The 24583-nt window shown below is 36.9% G+C and overlaps 1 protein-coding gene across 6 annotated transcripts in view; it reads left to right on the top strand.

Annotated features, from left to right (window-relative positions):
• The window catches only part of EPHA7 (EPH receptor A7), a 161499-nt gene extending 138955 nt beyond the window's left edge, over positions 1-22544 (top strand). For 4 of the 6 annotated variants that reach the window (XM_062489891.1, XM_062489889.1, XM_062489888.1 and 1 more), the window contains 6 exons: positions 522-583; positions 1639-1848; positions 2897-3046; positions 7479-7672; positions 8783-8938; positions 10108-10222. In XM_062489891.1, the coding sequence (XP_062345875.1) occupies positions 522-583; positions 1639-1848; positions 2897-3046; positions 7479-7672; positions 8783-8938; positions 10108-10222 (887 nt within the window). Of the gene's footprint in view, positions 1-521; positions 584-1638; positions 1849-2896; positions 3047-7478; positions 7673-8782; positions 8939-10107; positions 10223-22348 lie in introns of those variants that run through there. The other 2 variants (XM_062489885.1, XM_062489890.1) reach the window with 2 other exon arrangements.
• Positions 22545-24583: the final 2039 nt, after the last annotated feature.

Here is a 24583-nt window from a genome sequence, read left to right as displayed (position 1 = left end):
ATGGCAGAAATTACTCTGCCTTATTCATGGTCAAAGATTCAAATTATGAACAGACTGCACACTCCTAATGGATTTTCTCCTGATGTGTAACTAACTAAAACAATACTTACTTTATCCTACAACCTGAGGAAAAAAAAATTAGATGCACACATGATTAAAAGATGAAGTACTTTGAAACATATTATTTTTCTAGTTTCATTTAGCCTCAAAGACCATGCAGAGAGATAAGGTTTCTCATGTCCTTTCATATTATCTGAAGTGTCATTATTCCAGAGTCCTGTTCACACAGCAGGAGTTAGGAGAACACACTGACTTTTTGATTTGTATGGTTCAATTTTATGAATCATGACCACTTTTCATGCAGATATTTAAGAAATTAGAGCTCTGTAACAGTGCTGGAGGGCTCAGAAATGCTCAATGTCTGAATGATTCAGTCCTTCAAAGGAATAGTGTGCATTTTATCAAAAAAAGGCGCTCCATTTCTTTTACAGTTCTCAAATATCTGTCTTCTTTGCTTTCAGGGAAACCAGTCATGATTGTAATAGAATACATGGAGAATGGGGCCTTAGATGCATTTCTTAGGGTGAGTACCAAACTGAAAACATATATAAACATATTGAAAGTGACATATAATATATACTGAGTCTTTTAAAAATGTCTTATACCTGTGCATATATATATATATGTATATAAATATATATGTATACATGCATATATAATTAAATATGGTTAAAATATTAATTACATTTATATTAAATTTATTATATTTAATTGAATATAATTACAATGGTTTTCAGGTTGAAATTGAGTTTTGACAAATACTAGCAGGTTCTCTATTTTATTTCAGCAATACCAGATCAGAAATGAGGGGATCAGACAGAATCATGAGGGGCCATTCTAGGAACTTGTGTGATTTAGTATGGCATAGACGTGGGTTTTATTATAGCCACCAGATGAAATTAAAACCACTGATACCTGAAGCCAAATCTTCTGCCTTTTGGGAGCAGAATTTCTCTGTTTTTGCATGGTAGAAATCAAGATAAAAGAATCCCTAAATGAATTATGATTTTGTTTAAGAGATGAGCAAAATAAAAATGAATGCAAATTCAGAACAATTTAGTGGTTTTTTTAAAGTGTGTTCTGAACTCTCCAGTTCTGACTCCTTACCAGGTATGCAGGTCAGGGTGAGATGATATGTAAGCAATCTATAGAGAACAGATTTTTTTTTTTTAAATGAAGTCCAAACTAACTGTGAATGAAAGTTAGCAGTACCTAGGGTTACAAAAAGGGGATGGTTCTTATTTTCTTAATACAAATAATTGTTCTGAGATTTGAAGAGCATGGAAGCAAGCTATAAGAATGTTAGGAAATCTTCATTAGATAATCTCTCTTAGAAGTGACTTGCCACCAGTTAAAGAGAAATATGCAGTGGTTAGCAAGTTTTGTTACTATCAGTACATTAATTATTTGCACATTTCTTAACTGGATGCACTGCTTTATCTTCGAAGAAAGTGAGTTTGAAGTGAGTTTCTTTGCCACAGAAGGAGTAAATAAGCAGAAAGCTGAAGTCATAAAACTAATTCTTATTTCTCTTCTCAGCTATACTAACAAGAATTGCTGCTCCTTTCTTCCCTCCAGAAACATGATGGGCAATTTACTGTCATTCAGCTAGTGGGAATGTTGAGAGGAATTGCTGCTGGAATGAGATATTTGGCCGATATGGGATATGTACACAGGGATCTTGCAGCACGCAATATTCTTGTCAACAGCAACCTTGTTTGTAAAGTATCAGACTTTGGCCTTTCCAGAGTTATAGAAGATGATCCAGAAGCTGTCTACACTACAACTGTAAGATAAATCAGTGGGTTTTAATAGTTTTGAGATACGGTTATTTAGAAGAAGTGTATCTTCTGGAAAGTGTAGATAAGAGAAATACATTAATTGATGTGTGAGTGAGGGGGATTTTAACCAGTTAAAAGGAAGAATCTCTGCAAAAATCTGTCTCTAATTCAGAGATAATGCTTTTATAAGAACATGCATTTTTATTTGACAAAGTTCTAAAAATTTTGCACGGTATTTTCATTATTCCATTCCTCATGATTTTCTGATTGAACAAATAAGGAAGTTTTACCCACAAAAATTTTAAACATCCAATTTACTATGAGTCAAATAAAATATCTGTAGCCTATTACTACTTTTCAGGCTAGATTTTATCCCACCAAAGGGCTGACTAGCTTGAGGCTAGTCTGTGACAAAGCTCAACTCCTGTATTTTGGGTGGGACGCTTTTCTTAAAGATGCGTTCATCAGGCACACTGTGCTCTTTATTCTTTTGTAGAGCCAGCTCCACTTTCCCACCCATGGGGCCTCCCTGTACCCATTTTCCCATGCTGAGGGAAGGAGGGGTCCCTGGAATCTGCTCCAACAAGCACAGGGATCCAGGAAACCACACCGGTGTTCACGGCTCTAAGTGGGATCCTGGTTTAAAAGTGTCAGACCAAGATTTACGAGGAGCCATATGACAAGTCAGTGGGATTTATATGCACAAGTTGGGATTCCCCTCACCTAGCTTCAGCCAGCCAGGAGTTAAATGGCTAGTGTAAATCAGACATCTAAGCAGCCCTTTAAAATCAGCTGAGGGATAAACGCTTCCAGAGAAATTAATCCAGCTTAGCTTATACAAGTGTCTAAGTATCTATGTTCCAAGTCTTTTAAGACAGTAAGCTTCCTTAGACACCTTTGAAAATTCTGCAATCGGTCAACCATAGCAGATGGTGTACGTGGTGCTCTTGATGTTGATGGAAATAATTACTAATGCATTCTGTGTAAGATTTCATGAAACATCTGTGGGTGAAGAAGAGAACTTCCTTCCTTTTTTTTTTTATTTTTTTCCATAGGGTGGAAAAATTCCAGTGAGGTGGACAGCTCCAGAGGCCATTCAGTACCGCAAATTTACATCAGCCAGTGATGTGTGGAGTTACGGAATAGTTATGTGGGAAGTAATGTCTTATGGAGAACGGCCTTACTGGGACATGTCAAATCAAGATGTAGGTTTGTCTGTTCGTGAGTGTGTGTGTGTTAGTAAAACAAAAATTACATTTTGTAGACCCATACATATGTATTTCACTATAAATGCATAAAATATTGGCTTAGAAATAAGGCTTATCAAAGTACTGTGTGGTTGTCACAAATGAAAAAGTTAAAGAGCTTTCACTTTTTACCAAAATCAAAATCTATTTTTGCCACATGGATATTGTAGGTTTCTGTCCTAAGTATCAATTAATACTGTAACATCAAAAATAGTAATGTGGGCTCTTCATTTCACTATGCTTAAGCATAGAAAGAATTAATTTTTTCCAATAAAAAATAATTCTGAGGTTTCTGACCTTAGAGCAATGATTAATCATTTGAAAAAAGTTGTTAAAAGTCTGAGTGGCAGTTAATGACCTACTCTGGCTTTTTCAAGTTAATTATGCTGATTTAACAGTACCCTTGTTTGCATAAAATATGATCCGGATCAACAGGTCAGCAGTAATAGAACAGATGGGTGTTAATCTTGACATCAGACAGCAGTATCTATTAATATAGAAATCACACAAGAAAAAGCCATACAGGTGTGAAAGATGTCAGAAAGTCTCATTTAAAGTTCTTCAGGTGGGGGACTCGAGAGGGTTTTGTAATTGTTATTTTAATTTTTGATTGAATGATCAACATCAAAGTTTAAAAAAAAAAGAGTGTAGATGATGAGTCAGTTTGGCATAGTGCAAAGTTGTTAATATTTGACAGGTCTCAGTGTCAAAGATTTCATGGACTGTCAAAATATGGGCAAACAAGTCCTTGGGGCAGAGAAAGAGAAATATTTACATTCCCCAGACACCCAGTAGAGTTTCATTTCTTTTGACACCTTCCTTCTGTACTAGATTCAAACATAAAAGAAGTCTGACAGGAATATAAGATGCCTCAAAGGCAAACCTTACCTATCTTTCAGGGAACAATAATGAAAAACTTTTAAATAGAGGAGAAATTTTGATATCTTTATGCTTCTTATTAGATTTTGAAAATTATTCCTTCTGTTGAAAACTTTATATAAAGCACATGAGTGAGCCTCTTTCAGAAAATAGGTAACTGCCACTTCTTACAGTTTTATCCCTTTTTAGCATACTTCATTATAATCTTCAATAGCACATAGTTAAAAGATGCATCAATTGTTTGTTAAAATAATTCTTTTATGCTATAAAATATTCTCAAAATATTCTTGTATGTTGTGATCTTCAGGCATGTTCTCCCATACCATATACACATCCTACCAATCCCACAGATAATCTGTGATGCAAAAATTTAGACTCTCCTAATGATTTGTTATTTTTCCTCCTTCAGAGTCACCAGTTAGGGTATTTAATGGGGATGAAAAGTTCTAAATGTGTTCTTCTAATTTTGCACAGTTTATATATTTTATGTGTATCATTTTACCTCAAAGTGGATGTGGATGTAGTCATATTGCAGACCAGATCTCCTAAATAATCAGCCTCCTGACTTTGGATCTTTACATAGCATTTCTTTAATTCTGCCCTTCCTCCTTTAACCCATTGCTTTAGACTGATGGAGGATATGTATTTCCATTATGAACTCTTTTCAAGAAGACCCTCCTTTTAGCAATGACCTGGAGCTAGAGTGCACCAAAAGAACACTCGTCCTACAAACTCTCTGTAGGGACCCAGCAGGCTGAGCACAGGTGATAGACAGAGTTGTCCCAACTTCCCTGAGCAGTGGGTTCAGCTTAATCCTTGCTCATAACAGTAGCCTTCAAACTCTCATTCCTCTATTAGAACACTGATGTTCTTGCTCTCATTTTGTTTCTGACCCCAGTGCAGGTTAGTTCTTCAGAAAGAGCAAGGCTGTACTTCTGGATTTCTTACCATTATTATAATAATTGATTTGTGTTACTGTTGTATGACTATAATCACAGTTACAACATTACATTGTCCATTTACCCATATTTAATACTTCCTTGTTGACATTCAGTATATAAAATGAACAGACTGGTCCTCTTCTATCCTGCTTTTCATCCTCAGTCTGCTTATGATAAAAGCATAGTCTTAAGACTATTTTACTTAAAAGACTTTTTACTCTTTTTGCAGCAAAAGCAGAATTAACAAAAAATTGTGGGAAGTGTAAATAATATAAATCAATTCTATTAATAAGAACTCCAGCTGTTTTCTCTTTGTAGATTTGCTTATTTAAAAAAAAAAATCCTGCATCTATTTCATTTTCTTTGAGTACTGATGAACTCCACGTCCTTTCTTAGCGGGGTGGACACTTGTCATACTTTACTTATCAATATTTTAGAATATTTTTTCGGTGTTTTGGGTACTCACAGCAATTCCATCCATCTCTAGCTGACTCATTATTATGTATTTCCTGTTTTCACCCTTCTTGCTTGGAATGCACATCAGAGAAGCTGATTCTGAAGTATCACCAAAGCCTTTCAAAAATAGCATCATCATCTTGATTTCCAGTTCTCTTCAGGTTTCTCTGCATTTCGTAGTGAATGGGGAAAACTCCTGTTCTGATCCCTTCATGCATGATTTCACTCTCCCTTACATTCTTGGCTATAGTCTTATGTAGATAGTTTGCTAGTTCTAAGGATACTAGATATTTTGGTGGTTGCACTGTTGTTGCTGTCGCCTATTTTCTCATTTCTCATTGGCAATCTGTGTCTTCTGACCCCTTAAGCAACTACTTCATTTGTGGTAAATCATACATGGCATGCTCAAAGTGTTTAATACCTTTTGCCATTTAGAGGGTCAGAAATTTCTGCATTACTTTTCATAGCACAGCAATTGTCCTGTACACACTGCAGATTATTTTTCACTTTCGTTCCACTATTACTGCTAAGCATAAGGAACTGTTCTTTTCTTTTTCCTCTTACTTAGCTCTAAATGATCTTACATTTTACTTTTAATGTTTTCTTTACTATATAGATCTGTTCTTCCAATTTCCCTGTTCTTCTGCAGAAAACCTCTCTCCACACTCTTGTCTGACAGACAACTTCAACATTTGTAAAAGGTCACGGCACTCATTCTTCAAGGTGTGGATGTTTCTGCAGGAATTGAATATTTCTCATTCATTTTTAAGCTGTAGGACAGTACTGTCATTCTAAATGTTCAGAGAGAAAGCTGAGGCCCAGGGAGATGAGGCAACTTCCCTGAGGTCAGAAGGACATTCTGTGACACAAAACTGCAGTCAGTGCCCTACCACTGGGCTATGCCTTATCTTTTCACAAAATTTCTTTTATGCAAAAGGTTTTGATACAAAACCTGGCTGGATTTCAGCCAGCTTTTTGAAGGTCGTTCTGTATTGTCTGCAGTTCTGTCTGCTTTGCAGTCCAGTACTTACACATTTCCTCATACAATCTAGAGTATTTTCTTTCTGAGGTTATTTGTTTTACTAAAACCTGGATATTCACCAACTTTGTTTATTGTATCAGATCTACTTCCCAGAACTACATCCAGAGCAGCTTCTGATCTTGCTTTCTGTACAAAATGAGGGAGAAGACAGTCCTATGCACTCCCCTTCAGGAACAAGCACCCTTTCTTAGCAATTCTAATGCTGCTGTGTCAGTCAATGTCAGTTTACTTGAAATCCCCCATGAACAGTGTTTTAGCCCTTTTTCACTAGCTTTTCTTATCTGCCTTGCTTCCTGATGTGCTTTTTTATTCTGCCCTCAAGGTTTACAGCGGTTTGCTGTGATTTTACTTTATCCATTTTTATTTTTTACTTAAATCTAAATGGACTTGGCTGAGGAAGTCAACGGGTGGGTGTAATTCTTGGTTCAGACATTTACGCTGTCCTTTGATCATATCATCACCTAGTAGCATCTCTTATTAAATCTAACTTTCTGTAATATATTAAAATAGCATTTACCCAGGTCTTTCTCACACAGCACAGTTCTTTGTCATTAATATAACATGGCTAGACATAGAATACAACTTTTTTTCCCTAATAATTTCTATCTTCTAAACATTTTTCTTGCATCCTTTTATAATACCTTCAGGCTTCTTGTATTTTATATGTGCATGCACAGATATCCATCCATTTAAAAGTCAGTTGCTTCTACCACACACTCTTTCATAAAAACCTTGGGGCTAGTAATAATGCTTTCTGAAATAACTCCATTTATCAATCTATCTGTTGCCCTCTTGGTGATTTTAATTGTTGTTCCCTGCTACTCACTGGTCTAGGTAATATAGCTATGTTCTGCACATATAGAACAATATGCTTAATAAGCTTAAAGATAAAGTGGAGGAAATTATTTGAAAACCAGAAGGCTAGTGTCAAAACAACAGACTCATACTTTTGCTACACCAATGAAAAATTTTAGTATATATTTTATTTGTTTCTGAGATATTCGAACTGGGTAGCAATACATATTATTTAAATTACTGTTGGTGAAAAATTATTAACTATGTTGGCTACTAGGTTATCAAAGCAATCGAAGAAGGCTATCGTTTGCCAGCACCCATGGATTGCCCAGCAGGACTGCACCAGCTGATGCTGGATTGTTGGCAGAAGGAACGTGGTGAAAGGCCAAAGTTTGAGCAGATAGTTGGCATTCTGGACAAAATGATTAGAAATCCAAACAGCTTGAAAACCCCACTGGGAACCTGTAGCAGGTAAGAAAAGCTTTAGTGTGTGTTCTTATGGTGGTGCACGTGGCTGGGCTCTGGATGTTCTGCTTGGTGGCTGATTCCAGTTCACACTTATTTCATCTGTCTTTCAGTTTCTCTTTCTTTCTGTTCCCCGTTCTTCTCTTCCCTCATTTGCCCTTCTTTTTTACCATGCTAAACAAAAACAAAAAAGGACTTTCTTAGGAGAAAAAAAAAACAACCAAAATAAAGTAAATATTGTGGAACTAACACATTTCTCAGTAAACTACTACCTGCTCATCACTCTTTCTGCACTCTCACCACTAGTCTATGTTTTCCTTGTTTCTTAAAATCATCTAAAGTCTGGGGGGCAAGGAACACTGTCTATTGTAGTTATATATGATGCATCCCTTGCCCTAGGAACTGCTACAGTAGAAATAGTAATTAACAATACTCATGCTTGGCCAATGTACCTTGACCTGCTACACTAGATTTTTATCTTTCATTTTCTGGCTTTAACTCCTTTCAGTGATTGCATCTCATTGTATTTCATGATGTAGTTTTTAATGGCTTCTTCATAAATTTCAGGTGAATTATTTAATCATGATAATCTTTTGATCTACTAGCTTGACCACTGTACTGGGGAATCAACTGGCCTGTGTTCTGCTCCTGGTTCTTCTACTGACTGATTTGCTGTGTGACCTTAAGACTTTTTGTCTCTGCTCTTCCCTTGTCTTTGTTTTGTCTCATCCAATTGAAAAATGGGAATAGCTACTACAATGTTTTCTAAGATGCATAAAAGAATAGCGTCTTTATTTTACTCAGCAACATAGAGACAGCTGCTGTGATGCTAGGTAATAAGGTTGATTTTCTGTTGGTAACAGTAGTCCATTAGGCTGATTTTGCTCACTCTGACCTTTCATCTTTTATGTGAATAAGCTTAGGAAGTACATATTGTGATCTACAGAGCAGTCAAGAGCTATTCACAGAATAATCAAAACTGTATATAAAGGCCTATTACTTTCTACTCTCGACATTTTTAATACCCAAAAATTATTTGACTCTCACCTTGCTAAATACTCCCTGATGTTTTACTCTCTTTGGAAACAACTTACTTTCCTTTTTCCTTCTCCATAGACCAATTAGCCCTCTTCTGGACCAGAACACTCCCGATTTTACCACTTTCTGCTCCGTAGGCGAATGGTTACAAGCTATTAAGATGGAAAGATATAAGGATAATTTCACAGCAGCAGGCTACAACTCTCTTGAATCAGTTGCCAGGATGACTATTGAGTAAGTTAGTACTGGGCATGTTTAACTTGCGTTTAGGGAATTTCTAGGTGCAATACTACACAATGTTCAACTCCAAAACTTTATCCTGAGTACAAACATGGTACTCGGGGTCAAACCAGCCATTTCAGCAGCTGATGATGTTGTATTAGAGCATCTCATGAAAGGGAAAATACCCTGCTACATCTGCGTGGCATCACTTTTTTCCCTGCTTTTCAGACTAATTGAAATAACACCAAGGGACTAGAATTTGAGGGAGAATGTGACCCCTTCCAAAGTATGTATGTTTAGGAAAATAACCACTTTGCCTCCACCACCTAATTGGTACCTTTTTCCCGATGTATTCTGGGAAGATGTGGAATTTTCTTCTAATTGGCTGGGGGCTGTCTGTGTCCTGCAAGACAGGACTTGGCATCAGAATAAGTCTGTAGAAGCAAAGCAATTTTCTGAAGGCAAACATGGCCTGTATCAGTACTGTCATCTTAAAACAGGTCTTCTTGGCACCCTGCAAGCAACTTTCTTGTCCTAGTGGTTGCCAAATACATGTAATTCCTCTTAGAGAGCGGTGGGTTTCTAAACAAGTTTCAAACCAAATATTCTCAAGATTTCAACCCTATTCTTGTCTGCCTGGTGTCACTAGGGGTCTCAGCCTATAGCTTGGGAATGTCATCAGAGTCCACAAGCTTTTACCATTACTAGGGGCAAAGTTGAAACTGCTGCTCCTCATTCGTTTGCATGATGGGTATGTGCCAATATGCAAAGGCATCTAGGCATCTCTTTAGGAAACAGACTATGATCCCCAAAATCTTGTATTTATACATAACTTGTCCTGAAAACTACCCGAAGTATTTTAGAAGAGAAGTGTCTTTGTCTTTGGGTGTCCTTAAAAGCTACACTAAAAGATTATCATAATGTAAAACATGCTGACCTCCTTCTCAGATGTGGAGACCCACACAGTGTAATTATATGACACTTGTCATGTAATTGCACTCGTCACTGAGAGGTTGAACAGTGCCTATATGGACTTCCCAGTACTGAGCTGAGGTTACGGCGTAGCTTCAGTGTCAGAGCCCAGTAGCCCAAACCACTGCCTAGCTTTGACTCACAGTTGAATACCATACAATAGCAGTCTAAGTTGAAAAATTAACAATGTACGCATTTATCTTCCCCAGGGATGTGATGAGTTTAGGGATCACGTTGGTTGGTCATCAAAAGAAAATCATGAGCAGCATTCAGACTATGAGAGCACAAATGCTACATTTACACGGCACTGGCATCCAAGTGTGATAGACATTTCTCCCTTATGAGGGAGGTGACAGACTGAGAGAACAGCACTGGCCTTCAGTATATATGAAGTGCTGCTAGAAGACACTTGATTTCCTGGGTCCTTCCTGCAGTGAATAGAAGAGCTACAAGAAGCACCTACAGACTTGAACTCCTAAGTGCCACCAGAATTTATGAAAAGGGAATTAGGATCCACCAGTGGTGGCAAGGAAAACAGCAGTGACAATAAACAAAGTACTACCTGAATAAACATACAAACACCTTGAGCTCTCTAACCTCCTTTTTATCTAATAGACTTTTTAAATGTACATAAAAATTTAAAAAGAATATATTTGTCAGATAAAATCATGATATTATTGTTGAACTCAACAAAATATTTTCCTTAAATCTGTGATTTCTGAATCTTTTTTTAATCATTTGTGTTTATTCTTCATAAAGACTTTCTTTTAGTATGATGTTTATATCTTTGGACCTTTTTAGTGCTAATTCAATGACACATTACTACACTGGGTACCTCTAAAGGATTATTTGAGTTCCTAGAGATTTAAGAAGCATGACCAAGCAATGTATATCTATCCAAACTTTGGTATCCCTTTGTGCCATTTCCTTTTGTGAAATCAAAAGCGTATTGACATGGCTAGCTAATTGGCAGGGAGTCAGGAAAATGCAAGTTGCCAAGAGCTCTGATATTTTTTAATGAATTTTTTAAGGTTATACATATGCTATCTTTTAAAAGAAAATAAAAGCGAAAAAAAAGTAAAGAAAAAGAAAAGCAATAATGACCCCTAAGTAGTTCTAGGCACTTTTAGTAAATCATTTGCAAGATGATTTTAATGGACTAGAATTAAGTTGAGATATATTCTAAGATGTAGATCTACAACTGTAAACCTGCTGAGACACAGCAATGAATGGACAAGTGATTGTAGGAGTGTCTCAGAGTATGGGTTCAGTTCTCCAGTGTTACCTAAACCATTTAATCTGAGCACATCACTTTTTTTTTTTTTCAGTACTCTGCATTAGCAAATCTAAGAGAAATAGCTGGTGTATATTTTCTATGAGTTTAAGCCGTATGCAGTCCAGCTGTCAGAATAAGGACATAGCTTTTATATGAGAACTGTAGAGCATGAGACACGGGGCAGTTCAAAATTTTTAATTTTTTTACAAGCTTTTGCTGCTCTGAATGAACATGTTTGTGCGTGGTCACACAGACACAACAGTTGTTCATCAGGAACAGAGATGCAAAGGTAGTTGCTCAATGGAATATCTTTTTACACCACTTACTTATATATAAATTTTGTTTCATTAAAATATTTAATTACCGTAAGCAATAATGAACAGAGTCTTTATAGATACTGCAACAATGTACATGAACCAGAGAGAAATGCTTTTAAAAAAATCTGAAAATTGTGAACTACCCCAGCAATGAAATGCTGTACTTCCAAAGAGAATTGGGCTGCTTCTATTGATTTTGTTAGAGAAAGATCCCAGGGATCAGTCATAAATTGGTCTGGTTTGATAATGTGGGCATCCACACAAAAAAAATAAAAACAAAAGAAAAACCTTGTAAATGTTCCTTTGTAAAACTTGTAAATTTTATTTATACTGTCTTGTTTTGTACACACATTTATGTGTAGTGAGCTCTGAATACATTGAAAATGCACTATATTTTTCTATTTTACTTGCAGAGCATCACAAACATGTATATTCAGTGCTACATAATGTGTTTTCCCACATTTAGGACCAAAGATAGTTATCAAAAACTTAAATGCATCATTTGACCCCCCCTCCTTTTTTCTCCCCCTTTTTAGATCACTGTACAGTGTTATATTTGTCATTTTATTTATTTGTTTCACTAGAAAAATCAGTTTCATTATGCTAATTTTTTGTCCCCACCCACTTCTGTTGAAGAAAGTCTGTAAAAAGCTTTTAACTACCATAATCCCGATACATAGACACTTCCATTTGTAATCTTTGTAATAGACTGTAAATATATTTTTGGAACTATAATGCAATGTGCATAAGGGTTATTTTTCAGTGTCCATATATGATTGTTTATACAATTCACAGCACTTTACAGTCATGCTGAGAAGCCTAATTTATTGCCTGGATTTGGGCAGAGTAAGGAAAAAAGGTGACTATTCTTATTTCGTATTAGATTGTCATTCAGTAGTAACAGAGTTATTTTCACGTATGCAGCTCAAGCTGTTTTTTTAACTATTAAAATCAATTTTCTAAAAAATCCATAGGAGTAAGATGCAGAGTAGACTGCATGCCCAATATGCATATTGAAATTAATGCACACAAGCACTCGGCCAAGGCACTTCAAGTAGCCATTGGAACACAATTAATAAATACACAATTAATAAACATCCGTTTTGTGTTATAGCAAATGCTGAGTGCCTCACTACTAGGGTGAGCATCTGTGGGCAGCTGGGCAGGGTGCTTGTCAGTCTTACTGCTGTTTAGGCACTCAGCTAAGAATTTAGGAGTCTTAAGTTCAGACACCCGCTTCCTTATAAATCTCGGCTATTGTTTCTAAGGGCTTGGCCATCAAAGGTGCGATGCAGCAATGGTGGTATTGCTGAGAACCTACAAACCCTAAATGCAAAAAATTGAGTCCAGGCTTCACCTTTAGGACTTGTTCAGTGTTCTGAAGCACAGAGGCCTCAAAGCATGTGTGGTGACTTGGGCTCATACATGTACAGCTGAGGGCCCTAATGGTATTTCTTCCTTAATTTTCCTCGTTTTGTTTAAGCCATCTTCTTAGAATAGTAAAAATATTTTAGCATTCATCTATATGCCTTGACTGCCTTAATGTTGCCACAGATTTTTAGACATTTGAAAGTGGTAGAATAGACCCAGAAAGCACAATTGCGATCAACCGCAATCAATCAAATAACTTATCTACATGTTCAGATCATTACTGCAATTTAGAGCACATGCATGTAAATGGATTTGTAACTGGTAGAGCAGCAAAATATTGGCATTGGTTGCAGTTCTCCAGGTTTCAGAAAACACAGTCCAGGGTAAGAAAAATAAAGTGCCAGAGAAAGTTGATGTTCATGGGAGGAACTGAAGAAAAAGTTGGGTCACAGGGAGAATTAAAGGCTAAATGATTAAAAACAAAAATCAGTTCTGGCTTTATTTCAAAGAATTTGGACATTGTGCGTTGCTATTGACAGATTATCAGGCTGTCAGTGAGACTGATCTTTCTTGACTTTATTCATCTGCAAGCATCTAGAAGAGAGATGCCTAAAAAAAAAGTATGAATCTCCCTCTGGAAATGCTCATCATTAGATGTAGAGGGAAGCCAGATGATCAGCTTAAATTGGGCATCTAATATCTATATAGCTAAAGTTAGGTAAAGTGATTCCTGCCCTATCTGTCCTTGGCTGCTACAGTTTTCCTTGTAAGCCGAGTGTCATAGAAAAACAGCTCCTCCACCACTGGTATATCCCAGAATGTATTTAAACTGGGCTTTATTACAGAGAAAGGTGATTTTTTTTTATTATCATTATTCAGAGATTTGTAATAGGCCATCTGAATGCTTTTTGTATGTGGATATCAATTCTTAATTTTTGTGATTGTTCTGAGGAAGACTTGCCTAGTAAATTACAGTTATTTAATATTTTAAATAATCAGAAATATTTGCTGACATACTGCTTTAGTCCAGAGGTTATGTGATCAGATATGATAGTTGCTGTTTGCAAAACCATGTTTATCTAAAGCCTTGTCATGTAAAATCTCCAGGAGGCAAGATGCTTAAATGTATCTCAAATTGAATGTTGCCCTTAATATCTCAGTAATTGAGCTCTGTCTGTATTATTTTCAATTTAAAATGAGGGGTTTTTTATATTTGCTTAAGTTTGAATTATCTGGCATCCACTGAGGGAGTTTGAAAAAGTGATTTTAAATTAAATTTGTTTTTCTCCACTAATAGTAATATAAGATAAATAGTTTCCACTGTTTTGAATGTTACAAAAACTATTGCTTTAATGTGGGGGATGAACGGGGTTTATTTTTGTTTTGTTGTTGGTATTTTTTACATTTATTGGTTAGTAGTTGAAATAAAAAAAAATAATTTGTCCTTAACTTTCTAAGTAATTCATATATAGCAATTCTGAGAATTATTTAAATTCCATGATCTTTGGGTTACTGCTGGGAGGGTGATCGTGCCAGTACAGCCGTAATGCCAGGCCATACAGAGACACCCTGCAAGAAGGGCAGGTTTTGCCAACATTCTGTTGCCCAGTAATGGCATGAAACAGTCCACTGGTTGTGTGAAAGGAATGAAGGGCAACTCAGCCAAAAAATGGTCATTTCACCTTTTAAAAGTATGTTTGTGACATATTAGAGCTAAAACATCCTTTATTCATCGCCTCCCTGCATGTGGTTTAAAACTGATGTGCTCATGGTATGCATTTGGTTTTTGTTGGGTTTTGTTTGTTGGCTGGACTGTTTCTTTTATTTGTTTTATTTTAAACGAGTGACATTTGAGGTTCTCATGGAAGAGAACAGATCTCATACAGAATGATAAGTGCTGTTTTAGACAAGTACAATACAAATTCGTGTTCAGGAGCCATTATGGTAGCAGGTGCTGCAGGGGTATTCAGTGTTGGTGCTACGATTTGCTGAGCAACTATAAAAACAGGTTTGCTCCATCTTCAGACGGGGGGTTGTTAGGATTGCACTTCTGATCAATTAACTGGTATATGGATACAGGTGAATTTTTTCCCCACTAACTTGTACTGGACCTGCATATGGTAGATTTGAGATTTGCAAGACTACTCAAAAGTCTTAGTCTAAACAAATTCCTAGTAGAACAAAAAAATCCTGAGCTGCAGCCAATATTTTTTCTTGTATTCTCTTAAGGGTTTCAAATGTAGCCAACAATTACTCTTTTAAAAAGAGATCTTTATTGCTTGCATAGTGCAGCCCTCTATTTACTTGGAAATAGGCAGTTCTGCAGTTAAAGTTCCTGCAAAAATGAACTGGGGAGTGAATACTGGGCTCCCCATTTTTGTAACACATTCCATATAGGGATTTGAAAAATATAAAGGGTTAAATCATTGGCATAAGATCTGCAATACCCTGATGGAAGAGTAGTTATGGCAGAATGCAAGTTACTTTTGGGAGAGTTTTTCCTCTGGATTTGTTTTTTTGAGACTTTTAAGTTACAATAATTGACACATGCATTTAGAGCCAAATCTGTTGGGACAGGCTAGGGAATAAAATTAGCGTGTCTATAATATCCATTAAATTCTCAGAGCACTTTCAAGGTGGATAAAGGTTAGGTAGTTTGAGAGTGGAAGGAGTGATGCGTACATCCTGTAGGTTACATCCAGCAAGATTATGAAAGGTTAGAAATTATGGATGAAAACCCTCACTTTGGTATGTGGTGAGAAGTCAGAAGATAAGAGGAAGTGGATGGGAGGGAGTGGAAAGAGAACACTGTGAAGTCACTCACAGTGTCTAAGTTGTAGGGCTCCACAAGACATTGCTGGCAGGGGAGTTAAGGACTGTGAAGATTTTTTAAGTAGAGACACTAATATAATATACTTAATACTGTAATATGGGGTGGTTTCAGTACTCTGATTTTTCCTCAGGCCAGATTGGAATTTGTCAAAGAGACTAAATTGAGACAGATGGGAAAGCAACTGGTAATACACAACTCATTCAAGCAATCGAATCGAGACATGAAAGAAGAATTTTACAATAAAAGCCTGAAAATAACACATGAACTATGATGATATTTACTCAGATGATTTTACAGTAGTTCTCCTTAAGTCTTGTATAATGATAGCAGATTTTAGCACTTATACCATACAAATTGGGTGAAATTAATGCCTAATTAGAGTGACCAAAAAAGAACCACAAGTTAAAAAATAACTGATGTCTTGATAGACTATGAAAAAAAAGATGTGATAGAGCCAGGCAAAATTTGTATAGCCAGCCAAATGAATTTTGGACAAAACAAGACATAATGCCTGGTGCCAGAAGAGCTAAATCAGGAATAGAAAATCTATTCATCCATGGACCAAGGCTTCTGCGTTTAATTGAACCAAATAACCAATTGTAGAACTGTGCTGCTAATAATAATTAATAATTAAAAACTACAACTTAGAGGTTATCTGATGAATCATAACGTGGCTAACACTGAAAAAACACATTTTGAGCCACAGCTATGCCCGAAGACTTATGTGTGATACTGGTACTAGAATTCCTTGACTCTGTGTCTGTCAAGTCATTTATAAACTGAAGATATTATAGCCCCAAGTCCATAACTAATGCCTTCCTCTTTTGTGCCAAAACAAAACAGAAGGAATGATGAGAGTCTGTAGGATTGATTGAGTGCAATACAAATTATCTTGTTATTTTATTGCCCAGAGATGTAGTGTCTCCTTCACTGGAGATATTCAGGAACCATCTGGATGCAATCCTGTTCCATGTGCTCTAGGACAACCCCGCTTGAGCAATGAGGTTGGGCCAGATGACCCAGTGTGGTCTCTTCCAACCCTGACCCATTCTGTGATTACTTCCTTCGAATTATAAAGAAAAAGCATGAATTTACATTAAGGACCAAACTTCCTGATCCAAGGATACTGTCTCATTGAGAAGAAAAATCATCCATTATTTTTACTCTAACATTCAAACCTGGCTTGCAAGAGGCTAGACCAAACTATTAGATAGATAGATAGATAGATAGATAGATAGATAGATAGATAGATAGATAGAATCCATATTGATCCCTCTCATTTCATGTTTGTAGAAACATTACTCAGGCAATTTCTTGACTGTTCTACCTGTGTTACTATGCCAACTTCCAGTGGCTTCCTGAAGGGCTGCCTGTCCATTTATAAAACTGCGGTAAAACATTTTAATTTCCTTTTCTCAGGGACAAACAGCCTATGCCAAGAATACATGTGTAGCTTAACAGCAAGAAGGTGCAGGAATCTCAGATCTGTTCTCTCCAGCATGTTCTTTTCAGTCATAAACTAAATGTGTTATTCCCCTGATGTTTCACATAGTACACTGCATAAGAAATCTGATTTGCCTAGAAGAAACTTAGTATAGTCACCCAGATACCTCCTGAAGGCCACTCAGAAATGGCATTTTTTTTAAGTGATTGAGTGTTTAGGATTTTGTTCAGAAAGCAAAAGTGTTGCAGAGGCTCTTGCCCTCAGGCCATTTCATTCCAGGTCTCTCCTGGTTTGTTTACTGGAGTAACCCATAAGTCATACCTTATATTAATCTATACAAAATAGCAGTGTCTCCTTTGCCAGTAGACAATATTTGTACTTTCATGGGCTGCTGGAGAAAAAGACAGGGTTAGATTCAAATCCAAGAAAATATGCCTACCTGAAGAAATTGGGCCAGCAAGGCACTGAGAGGTATTCCTAATGAGGATTCTCCTCTAATATTACCAGGCCTTAACCACTTAATGCTGTGGAGGAATGATTCATTGCTGTTGTGGAGGGAAAGGGGCTGCTCTTTACTACATAGCTTTCCTATTCTTCAGTTCATCCACTGCCAACAGCAGGGATGGGGGCAAGGAAGTGAAAAAAAAAAAAAAAAAAAAAAAGCAGCTTTCAGGCATTTCTTTGTAGTGCTCTTTTAAAGAGAAATAATCGTCTCAATGCCTATATTACCTAAATTTGTGCAAGAGGTGCATCCTCTTTTATGCCTTCTACTTGCTGGCAATAGCCTCCCAATTAGGCTGTGTGCTCTTTGTTGCAAGTCTCAGCCACGAGCTGCCTCCTATCCCATGAAACTGCTTTCCTAGCAGCAGGGTGACTCCCAGACAATACCTTTCTTGCAATAGTTACTTGAGAATCCCAGCACCAAATTCCTTCCGCATTTGTCCATGTTTGTTTCCTTGCACAGAGCTGCCTTTGAGAGATATTTTCCCAGGAAATGGGGTAGGAAGCTATTTGCAGCACTATGCTCTACTTCATTTTCTCCCCAGCTGGCGTCAGTCATTAATACTTACCTAGCAGCACCTGTGTTTCCCTGCAGGGTAAGTAGATGGTTGTGGGGAAGGAATATTAACTATCCCAGCAACAACAAAAGCAATGTCTATCTACAACCAACAAACTAAGAGTCAGGGAGAAGACTCTTCTTAAGTGCAGAAGTCATTAATGTTGGTCAAAGCAAATCAAAACACACAAGAAAAACAAGTGTGCTTTCAGTGGGAGAGTTGTTGAATACAGAAGAGCAGAATGTCAGGTTTATGTGGACTGCCCAGTTAACACCAGTGCTACAAGCTGATGGAGTGTATTTAAAATAATGTCATAATCTTTCTGTTGGCTGTGCAATCTAAGGAGGAACTGAATGTCAGGGAAAAAAAACAAACACTAGGTAAAGGGATTATGTCAGGGGAGCAGGAGAAAAAATTTACCTTTTGTGATATTACACTCCTCATAATGAATGGGGAGAAAGTTTCTTCACATTTATTTGTACTGTTATAAACATTTCTTATGGATTTTATGACATTAATATAGCTGGATTGTTGAAAATCATATGAAAACTAATGCTTGACCTGTGTCATCTGCTTTTGAATTATTTGCTGAAAAAGCAAGAAGAAAATATATCTTAGAAATATTACCTTCTTTAAATATAGCAAAGCATCTTAATAATTATTGAAAAGGGAAGAAATATCTGCATAAAATAAGCCTTTAACGTAGCTAAAACCATTTTTACACTTGTGTATATGTAATAGGATTGTGCAAAGCTGAATTTATCTTGTTTTCTTTAACATCAGATGCTGTCAAGTTATTTACATTTAAGTTTATATCTATATATATGTGTATATATATATATATATATATATATGTAAGGTTGAATTTTCAGGTCTAATTTAAGACTGAGTTAAGGGTCTTGGTTAAGACCCTTAGGCTACCACAGAAACAGAAACCAGATATGTTAGCAAAGACTTCTGTATGTGCAAATGTGTCATTGAACCACTGCAGCATACTTTTGTAAAACAGGACATTATATTTGGCAGTGCTTATACCGTAAGTTCTGTTGTATTGTTGCTATTGTTTTTAATTTAAAGCCTTTTGGTGTTGGAAGTCCTTGTTAGCTAAGGTCAGTGAGCATTAGTAAGCAGATGAATATAGCGTAAATTGGTGGAAGCCATTTGCTGCAAGTAGGGAGAGAGCTCACAGAGATGACATCCAGGTGTTACTGGGCTCACTCTCTCTCCTTTTTAGCATAAATTCCAGAACAAGACAGCAGACTGACTCCCCTCATGCTTATTGATAGCTGAGTCATGACTATCCATGAATTAGGATGCTGATGGATGTACATGTAATACCTGTCTGTCATCCTTATGGATAAGGCTCACCTTATTTTTATGACTTGATGAATGGCCTGTTTTTCAAGAACTTGTGGAAATGTTACGTATCTCTTGGGTGAGAAAGGCATAGAAGGACTAAAACTGACTCTATAGTACTGGGCTGTGGGAAGGTATTGCAAAAAGGCCAACATGATATTTTCAACCTCTTTGTGGGAGAGATTTGTATATTGGTGTTCATATGTTGCCAGCCACTTTGAGCTGCAGCTGCTTGCCTGAGAAAAGGTTGGTTAGGGTAAGCCTAGTCCAAAATTACCTCTGAAGTTACTTCCTGCACTGTACAATCCCTTCCCTTCCTGATGAACCTTTCCTTTTCAGAAATCCCCTCCTTCTTCGTCTGAAAATCTTGTTTATGACACTTCTGTGGGAAAGAGGAGACTGTTGTTCTGAGTAAAATGGAGATTTTTCTTGGAAGACGAGTGGCCTTCTTTTCCCTGAAGAGCTATTATCTCAATCTGCAGGCACCACACTTCGCTGTATCATTCTGACACTGTTCAACTATTAGATAAAGTACATGTGATCTCTTTGATCCTTCTTTGCATGTATCTCCTGTAGATTAATTTAGGGATCTAATTTCAGAGGTTAGGGACTGTGAATCCCTGGCACATCCTGATTTACTGTTGAGATACATGATGGCTTAGCCACAACACTCGGAGAGCTAGCTCTCATGGGGTTTCCTTTATGTGGAAGTTGCAGTGTGGGTAGTAACTTTTGCACATTTTCTCTCGCTGTTGATTTCAGATATGGCCTTGGCATGTACCAGAGACTGGATAAATAGGTACTAAATTAACCATACAGATGTAGCAACCAAGAACTGAAGGCCTGTTCTCACTTCAGAGGTTTTATCTACTGTCTTTGACTGGCCTTCAGTTCCTCCAAACCATTTTGGGATTCCATCTCTTTCCAGGAAGATAGACTGTCTAATTCAAATCTGGAATGATATGGGACAGCATGGCAGCTAGAAATGAACCATTATGATAATGAGTAGCCGGGTCATAGTGATACAAGGAAATTATCTCATTGATTTGCCATGTGTTGCACAGGAATCCTCATCTCCCATTTGTTGATGTTTCATATTTGCTAGCTTGCACCTGGGCTTTGCTCTGGTGAAACTAGTACTTGGGTACTGAAATCTAGTGGCCGCTCAGAGTAAAGCTGAGCCACAGTCCAGGGTGGCCCTGTACCCTATCTCATTAATCTCTTGATCTGGAGGCCCTCATTCTGGTACAAACTAAAAGGTATCAGGAGAGAGACAGCCAATACAAATGTAAATTGAGGTTTTAAATGCCTATGAATCAAAGTGCCATTTTTGACTACCATTTACCTTTAGCTTTGAGTAATTCACATGTCAATCATTTTTACTAACTCAAAGGCTTACTTGTCTTCAAAATACTGACAGGACCTATCAGAGTAAAAAAGTTCTTCCTTTTAGAAAAGATTGCTCCTCAGAGTGCCTTTTTGATGAATTCTTTTCTCATGCATTCCATAGATTACTAGGGCTTCAAAGGGCAGGTGCAAAAAAACTTAATTGAAATAAGGTTTAGCTTAGTTAATACCTTCCCTTCATGTAAAATTAGTCCCTAGGACTAGAGACAGGAGAAAACTTTCTGTCCCTCCATCAGATTGCTTCCTCTAGCTCTTCTTTTTGTTTGTTAAGCCTCAGATATTATGGCTATTAATAGTATCAGATCCTCTTCTCGGTTTATCATGAAACATCTGCTCCCATTTTTTCCAGTTTAGTGACAGAGATGTATGGCATGCAATGATGTGTTAATATCACACTTCTCTTGAATGAATCTATTCCCTCTGATTCACACTGTTAAATAATCTAATCCATGTGTTGGAATGACAAATACTATAAGAATATTGGTTGGTATAGTAGGGGGACATTCCTCCCCTGGTTTATTTTTCTTTAGTGTTAGAGTTACATTGGCTCGTCTCAATGTCTATAACAAATTGCTTTCCTCCCAGGAATTTGCAAATAATTTAGTTAAGAGATTTCTAGCCATATGTAAAATAATTTCCATTTAGTCCTGGCCTACATCCATTAATGCTAAAGCTATATTGTTTAGAGATTTCATATGACTAGTCTGTCAGTAAATGTAGAGTAAAATCCACATCGTATTATTTCCCTTTCTTTTTTAAGCTCTTGGTTTGTTTTGTTAGAGCTTTTTTAGAAGCACAAGTAACAGAAACATTGTCTTCAGGTGCCTAATATCATGAAATGACAGAGATGAGTCAATTAAACTGTTTTGTAAGATTCTTCAGCCATACTAAGAGCTTCTGATAATATTGGGCTAAGGGAGAGTCTACTTCCATTAGCTTACATGCTAGAATTTATCTACCTTTGTATGCTTTTTTAATTAAGCAGAGTTAAATTGAACACACCCATTCCACCCTTGTCCTGCTTCTCTGTGTTAAACAGTTATTTACATCTTCTCCCAGTACTTACTTTTATACCCTAATCCCCATCTGAAAAACTGCACCTCATTCATTTATTTCCTTTGTTTCCAATACTGAAATTGTCAAGTATAATCCTGTGGCTCATTGAGATCCAGCGTGAAACACAACTACATTTCCTTCGTGTTAGAGGTGTTTGCTTGGGAATTTTTGAGTTTATTGATGTTTACCTAGCCAATCAATGAGAAATTTTGTCAAATAGTGGTGTATACATGGCAATGAAAATGATAGTGTAATTTGCCTCTATTACTTCCTGATATCCGGATTCTGCTGCACTGCAAATTTCATATCTGTTGTTATTATTTGTTTGACAGAATCAAAAACATGCCAGGTGCTTTGCAAAACAGAGAACAAGAAAAATCCCTTTCCAGAAGAGATGACAGCCTGAATAGAAATGGCATAATGGCAGGAGACAAAGGAAGCAGAAAGGGGAAGCAAAACAAGAGTTATAACCATAAGATCATGAGATTGGTTTGGAGGCACAGTGAACGCTATGAGGCATTTTTTTAAAGCCCATAAGGACTGTAGTTGGGATTAGAGAATGGAAATGTAGAAAAGAAGCATGGAAAGGAATGGAGAAGAAGGGAGGAACAGACTGGCAACAGGAGGAAGAGTAAACAGAGGTGTATGGGAGAGGCCAGAACACACATCTGACAAACTGAGGATTATGACTAATGACAAGAATGAAAGACCACATCTGAAGAGCATGATGATTGCAGGAGGATGGCGAAGCAGGACATGGCGATGCTGCTGGGGAGAGAAGAGCCAGCAAAGCTGCCCTGGAAGCCTGCCCTGGAAGCTCCTCACACTAACATAACCCTGCTTCCCCATCTTCTTTCTAGCTCCCCTCTTATACATAAAATATGTATATAGAAGAGCAAAGGAGAAGGAGAAGCAGCTAAATAAACTTTTACAAAGATCCTGCTGGGGAAGAAGTTAAAGCTGGGATGATACAGATTTACTCCTACTGATATTGCTCATAGTAGCAAGAGGCAGAGAGCATTCTCTTAATCATACTCCTGCAAATGAATCTATATGAGTCTTTGCCTCTGCTTACAAATAGACGTTGTTGAGAAATACTCAGCAAAATTACAACGCTCCAGCCAATCTGGGACGTTTTAAAATGTCCTTTCATTCTAGAACAGAAAGAAGCAGAAATTATACCACTCACAGTGAAATGGAAACAGGAAAGAAAAATATTTTAACAGATTTTTTTTTAATGCTGAAAATAATAATTTCAGTATTACAGAAAAATATAAGGGGGATTTTGCTCATTGTGAGAAAATAAATACATTTTATAACTTTTCATGAAATTTCTGATAAAATTGGGAATTTTTTTATTATATAGGACTGATTTTTCTGTTCTTTTTGTTTGTTTGTTTGTTTGTTGGGGTTTTTTTGTTTGTTTGTTTTTAAGAAAATCGGTATTTTTAGAAGGAAACAGGAAAATTACCATGTTCGGTCTGTCAGACATTTTAAAATACCCTGATTTCCAAGGTAAGAATTCTTCAGGAGTAAGAAAGCTGAAAAGTGGCCAGTCTAATCTCTTCCTCACTTTCTTCTCCTCTGCTTCTGTGATCAGACGTGTCTAACGATTAGTCTGCAAAAGAGCAAAGCCAATTTCTATGTCTCCCAGAGAAAAGGCATTTTGCCAACTACTTTAAGAATTTTTAACTGGATCTACTTACAGGAAGTCGGTTTTTTTTTTGCTGCAGACTGTCTCCATCTAAAACCTCCTCAAAGCTCTTCCATTTTGCCTGGAAAGGTTTATCAGAAAGCATGCTGGAAAGGCTCAGATCTTTCCATCTCCAGTGAAACTGTTTCTGAACATAGTTATAGCTTAGCAGATGTACTGGTATAACAGTTGAGAGACTACTGCTGTTAATGAAGTATTCTATTACCTTGGCATATATAGACACTTTTCACTTGGTACTTCTGGCTGCAAAGTATTGATGTTTAGGCTATTATAAGTATTTGTGCATTATATTTTTTTTTTTTGTGAGTTTTAGAGGACAGAACTGGGTAAATTTTTCTTCTCCTTCAGGGTAACACAGCTTTTCATGAGTCATTCATCTTGAATGTACACCAGAGTGATATCAAGTTGGTTGTTGTGACACCTTATCAATGTGATGCCCATTTTTAGTTTCTTCTAGCAATGGAATGATTGAAGTATTGTCTCATGGAAACAATGGCCTCATTTAAGAAAATCTTGGTGACTCTGGATAAGATTCAAATAATTTGTTTGAGTGAGGAGGAGGCAACTGAAAGTCATAGCTGAAATATTACCAAAAAATCCTTAACTGGTTGGATTTGTCCATCATTTGCTTGAAGATTTTGGTAAATCATTGCTTACTGGGTTCTCAAATGCCAGCAATGGCCAAGCACTTTCTTTTCATTTTCTTCAATTTGAACTTTGCTTAAGTTAATTAAACTTTTGTCATCTCAGGGTACCATTTTAGCAATGAGGTTTACAAGACCTTCTCTGTCAATGTAAAAACTTCGTCTACTAAAGAACATACAAGGTATAGAGAGTAAACTCAGTTCTCAAC

Source organism: Cinclus cinclus, chromosome 3 (assembly GCF_963662255.1).
Source record: "Cinclus cinclus chromosome 3, bCinCin1.1, whole genome shotgun sequence".
Taxonomy (NCBI): domain Eukaryota; kingdom Metazoa; phylum Chordata; class Aves; order Passeriformes; family Cinclidae; genus Cinclus; species Cinclus cinclus.
This window is presented reverse-complemented; position numbering and strand designations above follow the sequence as displayed.